The sequence below is a fragment of the Alosa alosa genome, chromosome 20 (assembly GCF_017589495.1).
Source record: "Alosa alosa isolate M-15738 ecotype Scorff River chromosome 20, AALO_Geno_1.1, whole genome shotgun sequence".
NCBI classification, from domain to species: domain Eukaryota; kingdom Metazoa; phylum Chordata; class Actinopteri; order Clupeiformes; family Clupeidae; genus Alosa; species Alosa alosa.
The window spans coordinates 18,147,686-18,167,182 of record NC_063208.1 but is presented as its reverse complement, the minus strand read 5'-3'; the positions used below and the strand labels follow the sequence as shown (position 1 = coordinate 18,167,182).

The following is a 19,497-nucleotide window of genomic DNA, read 5'->3' as shown; positions in this document are numbered from 1 at the left end:
ACAACAGAAGTAATGCCCTTGACATAGACACAAACAATTTGTTTAGAAAGTACTAGAGCAGTAAGTATTTCTGTCCCTTTCAGTCATATCTATTTAAGTCATAGTTAAGTCTTTCAAACCCTTCAGGAGAATACCCTGTGAAAGGAATTGGGACACTTAAATCACATATGTTTATTTATCCTGAAGACTTTTCCACAATTTGAAGGTTTTAGTTATGCCACAATCATTTCTTTTTGTGATCTAAATGTCATGTGCTACATACATTCCAATGTTCACTTCTTGTCAGGTACTTATAGCTCAAAGAAACAGCCATGAGCTGAAAACTTTGGGCACAGGTCCAGTGAAGCTGATATACAGTATTATGCTGCTATGGCTCAAACAAAATTGTTGACACACACACAAAAAGCACAAAAGACACCCATTGTAATAGTTCTTTTTTCCCCAACTTTAATCGCTCTCTAGCCATTTTATCACAGCGAAAGAACAAGCATGGAATTGTTTCATGAAGGACTACAACAGTACTTTGAGCAACAGTTTTATTTTTTTTCTCTCCATTTTTTTCGTATTTTTTTTAAAGTCACCTTTTCCTGTAAAAGTATTGCAGTGACAAACCTCAGGCTGCAAACGGATGACATCACAATTGCTTAAATAATAATTAATAATAATAATCATCAATATTAATAATAAAAGGCATAAGAACACTGCAGTGGCTCCTCAGTCACTGGTTTCCTTCTGGCAGAGAAAGCAGACATGTTTTTATTTTCAGTCCAGGTTGGATACAGTCCTGTGGTGAGAGATGATGACCGATGATGATGGTGGTGATAATGATGATGATGATGATGATGATGAGGCAAATAGATAAAAACACAGCACTGTGACTTTCAGTTTGTTTTTGTTTCCGGGAAAAAAAATCTTTTGATCCATGGAATTGAGAGAAGAACCACACCATTCAGACAGCCTGTGTCGTTCATTCAAGCTTGTATAAAGGAAATGCAACAGCCTGGCATTAGAAAAAAAGATAAGAAAAGAAACCTTTGATGCTGAAAGGTTGCAACAACAAAAAACAAAACAAAAAAAAAATGATTCAGAGGAAATGAACAAATCAGCATGCACAGTATCAATAATGGACTGTGGATCATTCGCACAAAAGGTAATCGCAGTGCTTGTTTACACATCACACATGACTTGATTATGTGTAAAATAAAATAGAAAATAAAAATTTTAAAAACTTGTTGACTACTGTAGTAGGTCTTGCATCATCTAAATCCCTTTTTTGTGGAGGGGCTGGTTCAAAAATCCATTAAGACCCAAAAAAGGGGTGAAACCAGCCCTCGGAACTATTTATGATATTGTCCACCATCTCACAAGAAGTCCTTCCTCAATCCCATGTCATGTCCTTTGTATAAAGATTTTAGATTCCATCAGCTATGGTACAATTCATTCATAGATTTTGTGTTATTTTTTTTCTTCTTTTTTTGTCTTTTTGCTGTAGTTCGAGCGTGGTTAATACAAGTCCAAACAGCTAGCAGTCACAAAAAAGGTCAAATAAATAAATGGCAAGCGCTGGCATCGATAATTATTCTCTGGAAGTAACAAAAGCAGCAGCTATTTATCCTGTGTACAACTGCCTTATATCAGAATATTTGTTTTCATCACATAACAGATTTGCATTTACTGTATAGGAAAAAATATAAGAAGTATTTTTCGTATTCATTATGTGACCATATCGTAGCATTATTTTTGCAAACTTTACTCTGTTTTTACAAAAAGACAAAGCACAATTGTAGGGCATTCACAAAACTCGATGCCACCGTGTTAAATTTTTCTTTTTAATATCATCTATACATTATATTACAGTATTAACATGTTCTCTTGTGGTTGTCTACCCATTGGGTAGGATATGTGCATAATATATTCAAGTTATATACAGCACCGTACAAATAAACAGAGTCAAACTACTGAAAAAAGCACCGTTGAAAGTGAGGCACAACGAAGGTGGGGGCTTTTTTGAGTGCAAGTGGGTTCCTATGTCTGCTCAAACTTGACCATTAGGCACGGAATTTGCTCACGTAATTCTATCAATGACGACAACATGCAATCATCTCGGGTCGACAAACATAAAAAAAAATTGTAGGAAGAAAAAAATTATAATTACACACCCCCGTCTGGTCTAAGCTACGACAGTGGGAGGAGAGAGCCATGAGGGAACATATAAAAGAAAGATAAATGTGGAAAAGAAAGAAGAAAAGACAAACATACGTGAGAGCTAGTTCTCGTTCTAAATAAGGTATAGAGTAAAATACTTAAAGAGGTGTGTGTGTACGTGTGTGTGGGCTTGGGGCAGCGGGGTGCGAAAAGGCGGACAGAGGGCTACACATGGGACATCTGACCACAGCAGCAGCAGTAGCAGCGCAGAGCAGCAGCGAAACACACAAAACAGACAAAAAAACTCAGACTGTGCGCTCAGAATGAGTGACAGGAAGGAGAACCAATGAGGAGTCAGTCAGTTTACGGAGCAAAACCAGGCTTTCCTAAGTATGACTTTTAAAAAGGTGGGGGATAAGATGATCGGTGTTTTTGTCAATGATGGTGGTAAGGGGAAAAAATGGGAACATCACTCATCAAAATATGGATTTTTTTTTTTTTTAAAACAATGCAGGAGCTTGTATTGTTGTCTATGCCTACAGCCATATACCAAAAGTGGCTTTGCCATTGGTAGGGGATGAAAGGAGAGAGAAAAAACACTTGTCTCAAAAGGTTGTACATACAAATAAATACTTCATAACAAAATAAATACCTTCAGCTTTGATAAAACTTTTTTTTTTTCTGTGGGCCTTTTTTTATCGATTGGAAGCCCAAGACCAGTGGTTCTCAAAGTACAGATCAAAAACAATCAGCGCGTCTGAAAGCATTCTGAATGTGGTTGATAGACATGGGCATATGCGGGACTATGAAAAACAAACAATAGAAACAAGACAGAGGGGGGAAAACACACACACACACACACACACACCACACTTTCTCTTGGCATTGGATGGGACACACATAACTTTCATTGTATGTGTTCTGGGTAAATGTTTGTTCTTTGAAATATTCTTGTTCCTTTTTCGAGTCAACTCAGATTTGTCCTTCTCTAATCATTAGGTCACATATCCACACCATCCAGCCTTGGGTCCACAATAATCACCTAGTCTTAACAATCATAAACAAGTATGTTGGTCTTTTCAGTTTTGTTGCTTTTTTCCCCCCGTCTGTGTCTCTAGATGGTTCTTTCCGGGTGCAATGCTAAAAATGACGAATAATCTACAGACTACAGACAGACAGACAGAAAAGCAACAAGGGAATGTGTCTGATGCACGATTTGTGGTGACACCATTTCGGGCACAGTCCCTCGATCAAACCTACACAGGTAATAGCCATCTTTCATACACCTCTCTAAATGATCACTTAACGCAACACAAGTAAGCAAGAGGACTGCCTAACGGAAAGTAATAGGTAGACAAAACTGAAAAAGATTTGTGTATAATCTACTGGATAGTGGTGGGGGCAGGGGAGTCTTGTGATCCTTTTAAAGCAAACCAACAATTTGATTAAAAAAAAAAAAGAAAAAAGATGCACACTCATGACAGTGAGTGAATGGGTGTGCATAAGACTACATTTCCCACAAGTCCCCTGCTCTTGGACCCAACGACAACTCTGAGGTGACAGGAAGTATAAAGTGCTACTTGACAGGATGAAAGCGATATATGTGTGTGTATCATGACTTCCATCCAAAAGACTCCGTGCTAGTATAATTCAGTTGTTCAGAGGAAAGAGAAATGGACATTTGAACAGATTTCATTAACCCCTTAAGTGCCATTTTGCAGTTCAGTTGTGTATAGATTTAGGCTGGATCAAAGTTCTCTATCCCCTCTGTATTTTTAATAGATAACAGAAAGAAGAGAAAAAGAAACGCAAAATGCTTAGTTGCTTTTTAAAAAAACACATTTAGGGGAGCGATGCACGAGAACAACCAAATGAAAGGTAGCCTTATGCTCTTCTCTTTAAACAGTTAAGTTAGTGCAACTTAATATTTACGGGTTTTTTGTCCCCTCACGTCCCCCTGGTGGTTTCACTCCTGCGTGAATCATGGCACTCAAATTTTGGAACTCGGGTAATTGTCTGTGCCCAGATCCCAAAAGCGAAAAAAAAAAAGGAGAACAAAGGAAGAAAAAAAAATACAAACGAAAGACAGATCCTCAATCCTATGGCCCATGTGGCCGTTCAAGCAAAAAGTCTGTGCCAACAATCTTTTTTTTTTCTTTTAAATAAACAAAAGTAAGCATACAAAAAAACAGACAACAAACAGAAAAAAATAGCTATTAAGCCAAAAAACATCCACACAAGGCCCACAGTTTCTAGCAAAAAAAGAGAAACATACAAAAAATAATAATTTGTAAGCTTGGTTCCTCGATTCTGTTCATATTGTGCAAGGGGGAGCGCTGGGGAGGGGGCAGTCTTAGAGAGTGCCACGTCTTGCTCGCTCGCTCTCTCTCCTTCAGTCTCCCTCGCTCTCTCGCTTTCATTTTTCTTTCTCAGTTTTTCCCCACTCTCTCTGCCTCCCTGTGTCTCTCACCGCCACATGTTTGTATGGGAGTATATATGCGTGCGTGTGTGTTTGTTTGTTTGTTTTGTCTGTTTGTTTGTTTGTGGGAGTGAAAGGAAGGGATCAGTCCCGTTGGCTATCCTTTGCCTTGCCGGGCACCGTTGTGCTTACGCTGCTGCTACCAGTCTGCTGGTGCCCGACTCGGATGCCCACAACCGCCGGCGGCGGAGGCTGTGGCGTGGGCGTGGTGGCGTTTCGCTGGGCGGAGGGCGGCGCGTTATTGCTGTGCTGGTGGAGGAAGGCGGACGACCCTTGACCTTGCATCTGACCCATGACCTCGCTGTAGGTGGGCGGCGGACCCTCCATGCGGGCGCTGGAGGCGCTCTTGCCCGAGTTGCTGCTGGGGGGCCGCGGGCCCGTGCCCCCGCCTCCACCGTGCACGTAAACGTCTATGAGGTCGCTGTCGAAAATGGTCCGGTTGGGGGGCGCGCGCACCGAGGCTCGGCTCAGCTCCAGCTGCTGCTCGGGGTCACGCAGCTGCAGGGTGCAGGGCCCCTTGTAGGGAGGCAGCTCCTCGCCGTCCGACAGACAGATGGTGGGCGGCAGGTCGATGTCCTGCTGCAGGTAGGGGTAGGTGGGCTGGAAGCGGCAGAATCGGTCCCTTTGCATAAAGGAGGGCGGGTTGAAGCGCTCCTGCGTCCGCGGCCCGTACATCACCTACAGAAAAGAGACAGAAAGCGGAGAGAGAGAGAGAGAGAGAGAAAGAAAGAAAGAGGACAAGGAAAAACAAGCACACATTGGTTAGGTTCCACTCTGCCACCATTAGCATTTTGAGGCCTTGTGGCTGGACAATGGCCAATTTATTATGCTATGCAGTGTAAAGATGCTGCTGCGCTAACAGACAGTGTGCTCAGTCAGCACTGCCTGGATAAACAGAGGCAAAATGTCCTCCCATCTCTCAGCTGCTGGGTGAGTCAGGCTCAGGTGGGTACCAGTTCATGGGTCTAGAATCCCATGAATCCCAGGAATCTAAAGTGCTGATGAGATGCGGGCGGTCACAGTACTATGCTGCATTCATAAGTTTAACGGTAAATCGATATGAGGTGCAGCAGGGCAAAATTCACTACTACACAAACTGATATCTGATTACATTTCTACCAGTGTCTCCATGTTCTCATATTTATTTTTCACTTCAAATATCGACCAATAGATAAACTTTCTATAAATGCTAATGAAATTGGATCAACACTGATAAAACATCACATAAGCTAAAAATTTATAAATATAACTTTCACTGAAATTAAACAGAATCTTGCTATTACAGCAGGGACACTGCTGTATATGAAACATTTCTAAAATATTTTTAAATTTTTTAAGAAAACAGCACAATTTCTGTCCATCTTGGTGCACACTTTCTCATGTTAATTCACACTGCTGCTACACTCGGAGTCCTGAGTTCTGTGTAAAGCAACATTTTAACACCCTGGTCTCCTTCCCTTCTATCGTCTCAACTCACCTCAGTGGCTCCTTGTTGTGCCACCAGACTGTCCGTCGGCCATGAGCACCCCTCCTGAGGAAAAGAATGAGGGAGCAAGGAGAGAGAGAGAGAGAGAGAGAGAGAGAGAGAGAGAGAGAGAGAGAGAGAGAGATGGGAGAGAAAGTTAGCTTCTTTGTTCAAAGTATGTTAAAAAAACGAGTATGAAAACCAAGACCTTGATGAAAATTATAATATTCAACAGCCACACTGCCCTGGGCTTGACAATAGCAGACATCAGACATCCTGCCGTGTGGAGATGTTGGTGGGGGGTTGGGGGTGTATGTGCAGGAAACCAGACAACATTAAATATTTCCATCACCAGACAACCAGGATGTAGCAGAGTTACAGAGTGGCTTTTTATTTTAAAAGGATATTAGCTTACTGACAATAAAAGACAGACTGTCTCATTAAAAAGGCTATTTTCTGAAAGTGTTAATGTGTCTGACTTGCACAATGAGACCTCAGGCATGGGGAGGTGGAGGAGGAGGGGTGGGTGTGTGTGTGTGTGTCAAGAGTCACTGTCTCTCAAATGTGTATGTTTGTGTATATAATGAAGGTGAAAGGTCTTGCAGCTCCCCCCATACATCTAAGACACCCCCACACAAACACACACACACACACACACACACACACACACACACACAGAGACACAGAGCTCATCAATAAACATGAGAGCAGAGACTGCGCCTGGCGCGGTGTCTCTTTCCCATGATGCATCTCTGTGGGGGAAGGTAATGGTCTGAGCGTCTAGACAGAGATGAGGCAGAGGAAGGAGAGAGAGAGAGAGAGAGAGAGAGAAAGGGAGGGAGGGAGAGAGAGACGAAGAGTGCTGGCGATAGTTACAGAGAGCAGCTGGCGCAGGAGCATAACATCACACAGATGCACACATTAGACAACACACACACACACAGTTGAAAACACAAATACACACATATGTATACATATTACACATTGCGTATGCACACATGTACAACACACATACACATAGAAAGAAACCATACCCAAAGCATATGCAAAGGGGCATTTTCCACATAACATATGGACATGTACACAGACACACACACACACACACACGAGAACATATTATACACACAGCACATATAAACACAGACATAACACATGCTCCCCTTCCTCACTCTAACACAAAAATACACGAGCACAGATGCTTACACATTAAGCATAGGTTAAAAGAAATAAATAAAAAAACTCGCCCACATTGGCACTAACACTGGCAAATGTTTCTGCACATGCATATATGGATGGATGTGCACATTTGCAGTTAACTGGACCATGGGAGAAATGTGCAGTAGGCACCAAGAACGGACTTCCTCTTGGTCATCATCTAACTGCCTCAGTTAAATCTTATTATGTAAAGCTAAGGGCTAAACCCAGAGATGCACACATGCATACAAATAGGAGGACTGTTACCAGATGAAAATGTTTATGACTTTGTCTTACCGGCTGCATTGCCTCTTCCCGGCGTCGGGCCTGACTCTGTCGTGTGAAGAAGGCCCAGGCTGAGAGCCTGTAGTGGTTCAGCAAGCAGATGATCACAACTACCATCACGGTCATCACCACAATTATGATTATTATCTGAAACTCCAGTTCAGCTGCAACACAAAGAGAGAAGAGAGAGAGAGAGATCATAAATATGTATCCAAGACTCACATGTAAACAGATGTCAGTGTTAAATCATGGATGAAATATAGTGGCAGACAGTAAGTGGATGTGCAGTAATACACCACTGACCACCAGAGGGCATCAGAGAAAGAGAGAGAAAGGGAGAGAGAGAGAGGGAGAGAGAGAGAAGTCGTGGCCTAGTCCTGTCTCAGTTGCAAAATGACGTAATTGGCTAATCCACAAGAATGTGATAACATGTTGTTCCAAATATCTGTTGTCCCAAACATTTTCCGGGAGGGGGGTTTAGCAACAGCATAGGGTTGGCTGTGGATGCAGCACACAGCGCAGTGCAGCGAGTGAGTAAAGTGAAAACCTAAGGTGAACTCGCACTCGGGGGAGAGAAAGCCAGAAAACTTTGGCTCGCATTTTCGTAACACATCAGTAACCCTCCCTCCTCTCTCGTCTGCCGACTCGGTCGCTCTCCGAAAGAAAAAGGTACACGCAGTCCCGTCTCGCCCCGCACCAAACAACACAACGACCAAAACAACACCGAAACAGATACACTGATAAACAACAAGAGTGCCACAAATCTTCAGAGACCATTCCTCCTCTTCCTCGGCCCCCTCTGTAGTCCTTCCTCCTTTTCCTCTAAGCATTTCTCATCCGTGTCGACACCCCAAGCTGAAGCTCAGGGCTTTTGCCATGACATGAAGAGAGTGTGATGTTATCTGTCCATCCATCGCTCGCACGGTCTTTCACTTTGTGTGTGTGTGTGTGTGTGTGTGTGTGTGTGTGTGTGTTTTGCAATGTTCTCGGATGGCAATAAAAAGCTTTTTGTTCGTCTGCACCGCCAGCCGGTGGCCCATGCCAGCAGGGCAGACACGGTTGGCCTCGGCCCTCTGACTGAACTCAGGAACCCGCGCACCACACGACACCACGCCATCCCAGACCCGACCATCCCAACCCCCACTCCACAAACCAGATGGGCTGGGCACACTCAAAGAGGGCTTGTTCACCAGTGTGCCCCCACCCTCCCCACCACCACCATCACCGACTCACTCACTTGGCACACCAAACACGCAAGAGAGGTATGCATTGTGGTACACACCAATACGCACACACATGCACACAGACACACATGGGCTGACTATATGCTCACACATGCTCTCACAAACACATAGAGAAACGCATACACACACGTACAATCATCAAATGCATACTCATATACACACACATGCACGTGAACACACACATGAAGAATCACAGATGTGAGCGCACATAAACGTATGCACACACACACACACACACACACACACACACACACACACACACACACTCACAGGGGTTATGCTAGGCCTGCAGTTTGCTGGTTGTGAGAGGAGCCTTTGTGCTGGTGAGGGCATGGAGAGGACAGAGCGTCTGAGACATGGAGCTCGAAAGTTCGTTCTCTCTCTCTCTCCCTCCCGCGCACACACACACACTCACACACACACACACACGGTTCTCTGTGTGAGCTGAGAGGGCAGACATGACACCATTTCCCTCTCACCTTTCACACACATCCACACACACGCTCACCACCACACCTTTGCGGCTCTCCAACGGCCCCTAAACCCCAGATGGAGGGAGGAGATGGCTGGAAGTCTGCCCAAACTGAGAGGGGGGTTGGGGGGAAGCACAGCTCGGAGAGTGGGCCTCAGCTCAGGCTCCACTCAACACGGACAAAAAAAGGTAGTAAAACTCGAAGCCTTCTAAAGGCCTGCTTTTGTTTGGTAGTAAATGCCGCGTTGCATGTTGAAATGGTCCCCCCCCCCCTTCCTCACAGGCAGCTTTGCCGCAGCTTTCGACGTCAAGAAGTGAAACAATAGGCTATTTCTGGTGTAATAATGCTTTTTGTTTTCTGAGGGAACAGTGAAAATGAATTTTCTTTCATTTTATCACACCATTTTGCAGAATTCGTGCAATTTCACAGGAATTCATAGGAGGGGGAAAAAAACTGAAATGTCTACCAGCCAGACACACAACATACATTTGACTGGCTTTGACTGTGGCAGCCAGAAATACTGAGCACGTCAGAGCCGCCCCATATTCTCTCATTTAATGGTGTAGTGCAGCAGCAGTGTGGCCTCTCCAAGGCTTCCCCCTCCCACAACGCTGCTGCAGGATCAAAACCAGACCAGCTACAGATCTGAATTCCCTCTGTATTTCAGACAGGAAAGAGTAGGCCAGGAGTTAGAGGAACTTTTTCAACATCTTTACAGACCATTTTGTGAATTATGGGAGCTTAAACCAAAATCTTGTCATGAGCCAAATTATGCATTCTAGGCTAGTAGCTTTTACATAGAGTGATATGACCATTCCTAATCATTCACAAATCCATTTCCAAACCACTTTCATTGCATATGGAATATTACATACTATTCACAATATTAGATTTTTTACAAATCGTTGCAGGGAATGGTAGCTTTTAGTCAAAGTGAAGTGCATAGTGGACAACCAAGCATGCTTCTGCTCCCTGGACTGGATCTTTCCGTAATGGCTGCCCTCTCTCTTTCTCTCCCTCCCTACCTCCCTCCCTCTTTAGCTGTGTGCCCATAGCCAGGCTGCGAGGGGGCCGGCTTGTGTGTGGCAGAGTTAGGTAAGCGGGCACTAGCGTCGGAGCCGGGAGAGTCCGGGGTGGGCACTGGCGTGCTGCCACGGGCTCCCTTGGCGCGAGGGCTTGCGAGACAAGGCCCCATCTGTTGCGAGGTTGGAGGGGAGGACCAGAGAGCAGACCCATCCCAGGAGTTAACCCAGCGCTGAGAGATAATGCCGGCCCAATCTGCAGCCCTTAACCAGATTAGGCCTTGGAGCCAATCCAAGAGCCATGCGGCTGCTGCAGAGAGACAGAGGGAGGGAGGGAGAATGAAAAAAAAAAAATGGAGGGCAGAAACGAGCAGACGAAAAGCGCGAGAGAAAAAAAGGAGAGAGAGAGAGAGAGAGAGAGAGAGAGAGAGGGAGGGAGGGATGGAGAACATGTGGTGGCTGACACACCTCAACCATAGAGACCACAATGGACTAATCCCATAGTCCAACGAGAGGGGGGAACACTAGACTCCTCCCTCCCTCCCCTGCTCTCTCTCCCTCTCTCTCCACCACTAAACTGTTACAGCATGTCCTGACCCAGAGTAGGCCAACCAGCAGAGAGAGACACACACAGTGGAAGAAAGAGAGGAAAAGAAAGACAGACACACACACTGAGAGAGAGAGAGAGAGAGAGAGAGAGAGAGAGAGAGAGAGAGAGAGAGAGAGAGAGAGGCAGACTGAGAGACTGAGCACTAGGAGCAATTTGCACTTTAATCTAAGGCTCACACTCCACTCCTTCTGAATGGCTTGTATTCAGGAGAGATGGAGAAAAAGAAAGAAAGAGGTGAAAAAAAAAAATCTCTCGTCTCATACAGATAATGTGGCATCATCACCATTACCCAACAGAAAACACACTCACACACATTACTTTCCCTAAACTATCCTGAGCTTATTCTGCTAGCCCCTTTGTTGCTACCTGATAATATCGGCGTCTGTGACGGGAGCTAGTTAACCCATCTCCTCCCATCCCACCCCACCTCCAGCTTAATGTGTTTTGACTAGCCTCTCAAACAGTAATGGCAAAAATAATAATAATACAGGCTAAAGGCAGACACACCAAAGAAAAGCCCTCTTTTGTGTGAACCAACTAGACAAAACAAACAACACACGCACAAACACATGTCTGTTCACACACACAGAAACAAAAAAAATGAAAGCGTAACAAACAGACCGCTGAGGTAACCTTAATGCCTCTCCCAACTCTTACACAAATGAAAACGGGTCTAGGCTGGGCTGGATTCTCAGGGGTGGTGTGGTTGTGTGTGAGTTAGTGTGTGTGTGTTAGTGTGTGTGTGTGTGTGTCTGTGTCTGTGTGTGCGTGCCGGCAAGGCTAATTCTGGCTCATGCTGCCTGAGTGAGCGATCAGACAGGTCAATCCTCTTACAGTTGCGTACGGCGGCCATTGCATTGTTAACCATCAACAGACACAGTGACACCTGTCACAATAAAGCCCTAACTGGCACCCCCGCCACCCCTCACCCCACCCCTGTTTGGACCCAAACAGGGAACAGGGCCCACGAGTTCATGGACAACTTTCACCCTCTATTCAGGGCTGTGCACTGGGTAAAGAAGGCCCAGCTTTGTCGGGTGAGAGTTGGAATGAGACAGTTGGAGAGTGTGGTGACAGTTGGAGCTTGTGGCTTTGGGAAATGCAGAGCAGCAAATATGGAACCTTTTTTTTTTTAGACTAAACTTGTCTCCCTCCCTTCCTCTCCACCTTCCTTTCGCGTTTCCCCACTCTCTTTTGTTTCAGTGCATGCATGAGGCGAGGAGACGACCGAGCCTGGGCTCCAGATCTATATTTCATGAAGCCATTTCCTGTTTCCTCTCTCTCTCTCTCTCTCTCTCTCTTCTTCTCGCACTCTTCCTCCCTCTCTCTCTGCAGTTTCATAACAGAAGGAAAACAGCTGTGCTCTCACAATCCAAGGGGGATGAAAGGCATAGAGAGGGAGAGAGAGAGGGAGAGAGTGAGAAAGGAGGAGACAGAAGGAGAAAGAGTGAGTGAGACAGAAAAGAATAGCAGAAAACAGGCAGCAGAATGGAGATGGCTGAGTCTTCCATGCCATCTGCGTGCGGCTTGCCTGAAAACACTTCCTCTGAACAGTCTGTCACATGGCAGATACGTACAAGGACCACGTTCCCTTTCTTCTTTCCAACACTTCCCCCCGAAATACAACATAACAAGACACACGCAACACAGTTTATTCTCTAACACTATTACAATTAGAATTTAAGACTTGCACATATGTGTGCTGCATTTCAGCCATTTCAATATGCTAACTCCTATAGCAACAAACTTGATGTACTGATATAGGGTGTTATTAGTTAGTATCAGCGTACTTGCGGTCATTCATAAGCTCATGGAATTTATAATGCTACACAGATGTTATTAGATTTTGTATTTTTCTCTTTTCCATGGCTGTGGGGTTTTCCGGAACCAATCCGACCCTCAACCCTCAAGTCCAGTGACCCTGCTGCGGGGCTGACTTGGTCTCCATGACAACTGCATCGGCACGGCTTGGCAGAGACGGGTGGGTGGGCTGGCACGAGCGTGGTGCGGACACATCAACCACCATACATCAGTACACACACTCTCTCTCTCCTTCTCACACACACACACACACACACACACACACACACACACACACACACACACAGCTCAGAAACAGACAGGAAGGACTCCATAGACAGGTCTGTGGAATGAATGCCTAAAGCAAACTGCTGTATGCAGCACTGACAGCTCCACAGAGGAGAGACTAAAATGTACTCCAAGGCCATAAAGCCAAATATTGATTTGATCTTCTATCTTCGTGATTCACACCCATGTTTTGACATGCTTGCTTTACACACCAGTGCAAAAGAAGAAACACTGCATTGGCAGGGACTTTGTGAGGGTATAGACTTTTCACAAAAAAACACTCCCTGCTAACATGAGAATGACACAACTTGGCTACAAGACACAACCAGACAGGCTTTAGCCAAAGCTAGGTGAGCTTCATCTCCCGTAATCTGTCTGGTGAAATATTTACCTGGATCTAATTGGCCAACCGTCTGGCATCATTGTAGCAATGAATATTTCATCAATAACCTGAAATATTTAGCAGTTATTGAACTGTGTCTGCAGATGTGCTGCATTAATTTACCTACTGCTTTCACTGGTCAGCTGGTACACATTTAAAAAACTCTAGGAGGGCATTTCCAGAAGAAATATACTGGAGCAAGAGATAACTTTCCTTGCATTAGTCCTAGGATTGATAGAAAAGATTGTCTACATTGCATTCAAAATTTCTACGGTTGATCATCATTGATAACTAGCTGCATGTTTGCCTGAACTGGATGCCCTGAATTTAGGATGAACTGCAGGAATTTAAGAAGAGTGCGTTTACACTTTTGTGTGCCAAGTTTACATAACTCACAAAAAGATGCGCTGATTATGGAGTGGGATACAACGGGGGACGCGTAGTGTAAAAACAGGTCACAGAATTTCAGTGGGATACATTGGAAGGAATATATTGTAGATTCTGACCTAAAATTGCAGTAGCTACCACCCCCGTACGTTCAGAAAACGCAAAACAATACCACCTACACACAAGGAGAAAAAAAGAAAAAAATGCTATACCGCCCAATACGAATGAATCTCTGTGGGCTGTGCATTTTGGCTGATGGATTTGAAAAGGAATACACAGGGAAGACAGTAATTCTTTCTGTCTACAGCGACAGTGGTGGCACAATTCAGCACGAAGAGACGACAGACGCATAGACAAGACATAATCCCATTAGCCACTGGCACGGAGACTGACACCGGACGGCAAAAAAAGAAGAGAGGCATTGTGGGATACCTTTGAGAGAGAAGAGGTGCCTCATCTTCCTCCCCCCTCTTCCGTCTCCCCTGGCATTATCAGAGTCAGAGTAGCCTGTGGTGGGCATAGGCACAATCGAGATGCCCACATACGCGCAACGTAGCAAGCAAACGAACAAACGAATGAGACATCAGCTAGGTTTTGCGCCCAAAAAAGCCATGCCAGACGAGGGGGAGACCCACCTCTCCTCGCCGACAAAACGCTTCCCGTTCTGGAACATTCTGCTCCCCTGCAACGTGGTATGAGTCACTTACGAGTGGAGGGGGGACTGGAGGAGTTTGGGAGAGGGAGGAAGGAGGGATGGATGGATGGAGGGAGGGAGGGACTGAGGGAGGGATGGTGTGGGACTGTGCTTTCCCTTCCTCCCCTTCAGTTTCTCATTCTGCTTTTTTTGTGAAGGGCGCCTGCTTGTGACGTCCTCCCATGTGTCAGACAGTTTTCCATTTGCATGCTATGGGTGTGAGTGAGAACAAATGTGCGAGAAAGAATGGGGGTGTGAGAAAGAGAAACGGAGGAATGGAGTGATGCAGGGGAGGTGAAAGAGAGAGAGAGAGAGAGAGAGAGAAAGAGAGTAGCTGGAGTTTCCAACAGTCTGAACTGCCATCAGGAGATTGCTACAGGGAACCGACATGATGAAAGAATGACCAGACACCCACTTAAAATAAACGCTTCCACTCACTCTTTGCCCAAACATAACCCCGCAGCTCTGGCTACTAGCTAAGAGTCCTCGGATACCAGTGCCGCTTTGCATGCGTCAGTGTGCCGGGTATTTTGGCTGTCCATGCAACCAGAGAAGCTCTGGAACGCAAGCCCAGAGGTGGCTCGGGGAGCATTTAATTATGTCTGCCACTGAGCGATTCATCAGCATCGCACCGATGTCACCTAAGCAGGTCCCCACTACCACACCACCACCCCAACCCCCATCTCCCCAACTGGTCTCTAATCGCAGATAAAGCGCTCGCATTAAAAGAACTGCCCCATACGGGCACCAGACACGTCTAGACTTCCACCATGCCATAACACCCACTTTTCTTTAATTATTTAACCTCCCGGTAAGACTGAGCAGGATAAGCCTGCAGGAGCCCAGACACCACCTGCTGCAGAACCCCCATCTCTCTCTCTCTCTCTCTCTCTCTGCTGCCAGCTCACCTTACCCCAACCACCTTGCCATGACTACTAACCCCATCCCCCATTCTTCCTCCTCAGCATCAAACTCACCCACCCCAGCCTCCACACACTCTCCCCCTGGCTGATTGACTCATAGGCCAATGAAACAGAATCCAACGATGTATTTTTTTTTTACTACAAAACTAAGGGGGGAAAAAAAAAGCTAGAGTGGTTTTGGTACATCATGTTCTCTCTGTAAGTCTGAGAGGCAGACTGGGGAAGCATCTCTCTCTCTCTCTCTCTCTCTCTCTCTCTCTCTCTCTCTCTCGTGCGCGCTTACTGCGGCTGCTCTAGACTGCTACTGCTGCTGTTGCTGCGGAGCCGCCAGTCAAAACCACTGCCCCATGCTGCGCCTAATATCCTCTGCCGGCTATGTACCGCAATCGGGGAAAGAGTGACCTGTGTGTCTGCTTTCTATCTCTCCTCTCTCGCTCCTTCACACACACACGCACAAGTTCAAACACTTCTTCGTGCAGCCAGAGTGGAAGTGAGAGCTTTCATCTTAAAGTTAATGTTATTCTGCCACTGTAGCATCCTTCCCTGGTGGTCTCTATCCGCAGGGAAGCCCTGACAACCGTCGCATGGGACCCCCTGTTGTGAAAAAACGAGGAACGCCGCACATACACACACATATACATACACATACACCCAGCTATCCCTATTTGTGGCAAGCATTACTCGATGTACAAGTTGCGATGCAATACAATACGATACGAACGGTCCAATTTAAGCGCGCCACCAGAGAGCTCCAGAGGATGCCCCAAATGCACGTGTAACCAAACCGTCCCATGGAGACTCTCAGAACAACTCGTAAATTCAGGGTGGCCGGGCTCCGTTGGAGTTCACCTACTGGTCAACTCTCAGCGCAAATCACCACCATGAGCAATACGAGTCATTCATAGTTTGCAAAGAGAGATAAAACATTTCAACAAAATAACTTTTCTACCGTTCCCACTCCCCTCTCCTTCAATGCTCCTTTTTGTTCCATTTCAGCACGGGCTCACCTTTAGCCTATCTAGTGTGTGTTGACTGAATGATTAAGTCACCAGTGACTCAGTGAACGATAAGAGATATGAGCGACAGAGTGTGTACACAGCTCTCAAACCATATGTGTGTCACCGGGCCACTGTAGATTCTACTGTACAATAGCACTTCAAATAATCGCCGCCCAAACATGCAGAACTATCAAACGGGATGTGAAAAACAGACTAGTCCAAACAACGAGAGCGCCGACCAGACGTTGCACCACAAACCAGCAATTTTCAGGTCTTAAATAGACAAAGATTGGGGGCCACATCTAAAAACAACACGTGCTTCGTTTCCAGCCAGACAAGTTCACTCGCCAAACCCAAAGGCATCCACAGGGCCTAGTAACCGCAAACACTCAAAGGCCTCCACAGAGTATTTCTCAACATGTAGCAAAGCACAAGACACAATAGTGGTTGTCTGACTGACTGTTGAGTCAGGGCCGGTCCCAGACAAACATGGCTCCTGGAAGTGAGTAAGGGTCCTTTTACTTCACAAGCAGATTGTTCACATTCCAAGTTTAGAAAAGGTTAAACCTTTTGTAAAATGACAAGGAAAGCTCCTTAAACAAGAAAGCTCCTTAAACATGAAGACATGAAAGTCACTTTGGATGGACATTGACTCAATAGCCGATCTACAGTTTCAGACAGTCTTAGGCCTCTTATCCAACTCCTATGTTGTCAGCAGTGAGATTTACAGTATGCTTGGTTAGGCTTGACAAATGTCCTAATGCTTTGTTGGCCTTTGGCAGGTGTGCAGTCTACTGAAGGAGTTGAATGTGGAGCTTAATTGTGCCATTGCCTGGCCCTCTAACTTTTGGGCTGTATAGGGTTTCTAGGGCCAATGGTAATACTGCAGACAAATTAGATACAAACTTCTGATACAGACTTTTTAGAGTTTACTGTTTAGCAATATTCATTATTCCTGATTTGATCTGGCAGAAGCCAGGACTACAGCAACTAAGACAGGTTTACTGTCAAGTGAATGATGCTCAGCTCCCTCTGTTCGGCTAAAGTAATACTTTCAACTGGCAGAAGTTACGAATCTGCCTGCACACAGCAGTTTTTCCTCAAAAACAACCCTGTCACGTCTCCTGTCTCGGAGCAATGGCCGGCTCTTTTCCTCGTCTGGGAAACCGACAAATCTTGTGGTCTTGGAGGAGTGAAGCGGTGTGCACTAGCCTACCTTACTTCATCATTGTGCTTTGTTTTTCCAATACCATTAGAGGTTAAAGCTTGGGGGCAGCCAAAACAAGAATAACAAATACAGGAAGGCGGTACAATAGCAGGGACACAGAGAGGGTCATTTTTCACTTTGTCTCAGCTCCTCGCCAGGCAGGCCCTGTAGTCTGTGCCGGTCGGTTCACAGACACTGCGGGCCGGGGAATAGAGAGGGAGGAATGGAAGAGGGAGGGGGGGGGGGACAGGGGACAGGGGGCAGGGGGTGGCTGGGTGGGTGATGTGGTCTGGTTTTTTGAGGGCCAGACATGGCTGGCCTGATCCCCCACACAATAGAGCAGCCATCCTCTGCGACCGACTGGGGGCAGCTGGTGAAAGGGGAGCTGGCCAGACGGTGTGTGGATGACGGGACACAATCAGATCCCTGACGGCTTTCCAAATGAGGGTCACGGCCTGCCGCAACCTCCCACCACTACGCTTAGCCCCATGGGAACAGTGGAGAAATCAATACCCAGAATATATAAGCCATACCACGTCCACCATTACACCATGGATCCCATTACTCCTAATTGCTTTATATACAATGGTAAGCCAAATCAAAATGTATAGTCCTGATGGCCACATACACTTTAATAACCAACACATGCATTGCAGAAAATCTTATTTAAAAGCAATAGAAGCTAGAAAATATGAGTCCATTTGGGTAACTGCTAGTTTAATATTGTTCCCAGGTCAAATAATTATGAATGATGGCTAGACTGAAATTTTCATCAGTATAATATCAGTATACAGCACAAAATTATACCACCATGAAACTAGCTATATCTATTTTATAAACTGCCTGAAGAATGAAATCATGCTATGCTTCTCGCGGCTTCCTTTATTTAATCTGGTAATGCAGAGCATATAGGTTTTCACATAAAAAACCCGTCTGCACAAAACAAGGACAATGACAAAGAGGGGTGCTAGAACAATTCCATGACCCCTGACCTCCCCAAGATAGGAGCCATGGGGGTGGGGTGAGTGTGCAGCTGATGTCTAGGCCAATGGCCATGATGGTCCATACATGCATGATCAGTGTGTCTGTGTGTGTTTGTGTGTGTGTATGTGCTGGGTGTATGGGTTAGCAAGTGACACAGAGATAAACACACACACACACAGACAATGTAAGTATGTGCGTGTCTGCGTACGTGTAGAGCGAGACGCATTGATAACATCACAGCTCTGTTGTGTCTACAGCCGGGACGCCAGGCTCCCTCTCCCACAGGACCGTCACACTGTCTTGCAGTGCCGAGACTAAGCCCGTAGTATGCGGGTTTCCCAGGAAAAATAAAATAAATCAGCACCCTAACTTTCCTCGCTCCCTGGTAACCCACCTTCATTTCTAACTACTGAAGCGAAGCCAGATGAAAAAGATAGACTCAATCTCTATCTTGTTGTCAAAGGCGTAGTCGCCGCAGAGACTGTGGTATCACAATATCGAAAAACATTCAGCTTGTTATGTCTGAAAGCAGAGCCTTTGGACTTTTCACATTGCGGCACTCATAGAAGAGGACAAGTGGCTGGAACATAGGAATGCAAAGGGGAGATAAAATCCATAAGAATCCATAAGCAAGTGCTATCAAGCACGGAGTAACAATTCCTCCCACTAAAAACCAGCAAAGGCCACGGATTGTTGTGACCGATGGTTTTTATTCCAGTTTTAGGCAAGAAAATGTTATTTAAGACACTCCGCATGAAAATAACAGGATTTTGAGTGGCATTAGTGGTGCCTAAACATGACTATTTGAACAAATAAGTAAAAGTACTAGGGATGGTTATGCATTAGCACAGTGATGTACCAATGCACTGCATGTGCATGCATTCTGGGTGTTCTGTAGAACACTGATGGCTTCCTTA

The 19,497-nt window shown here is 45.5% G+C and overlaps 1 protein-coding gene across 3 annotated transcripts in view; it reads right to left on the bottom strand.

Annotated features, from left to right (window-relative positions):
• Positions 1 to 424: 424 nt before the first annotated feature.
• The window catches only part of ldlrad4a (low density lipoprotein receptor class A domain containing 4a), a 64,358-nt gene continuing 45,285 nt past the window's right edge, over positions 425 to 19,497 (bottom strand). For all 3 annotated transcript variants that reach the window (XM_048230179.1, XM_048230180.1, XM_048230178.1), the window contains 3 exons: positions 7,581 to 7,732; positions 6,102 to 6,155; positions 425 to 5,302 (listed from right to left, as the gene is read on the bottom strand). In XM_048230179.1, the coding sequence (XP_048086136.1) occupies positions 4,709 to 5,302; positions 6,102 to 6,155; positions 7,581 to 7,732 (800 nt within the window). In that variant the 3' untranslated portion in view covers positions 425 to 4,708. The remainder of the gene's footprint in view (positions 5,303 to 6,101; positions 6,156 to 7,580; positions 7,733 to 19,497) is intronic.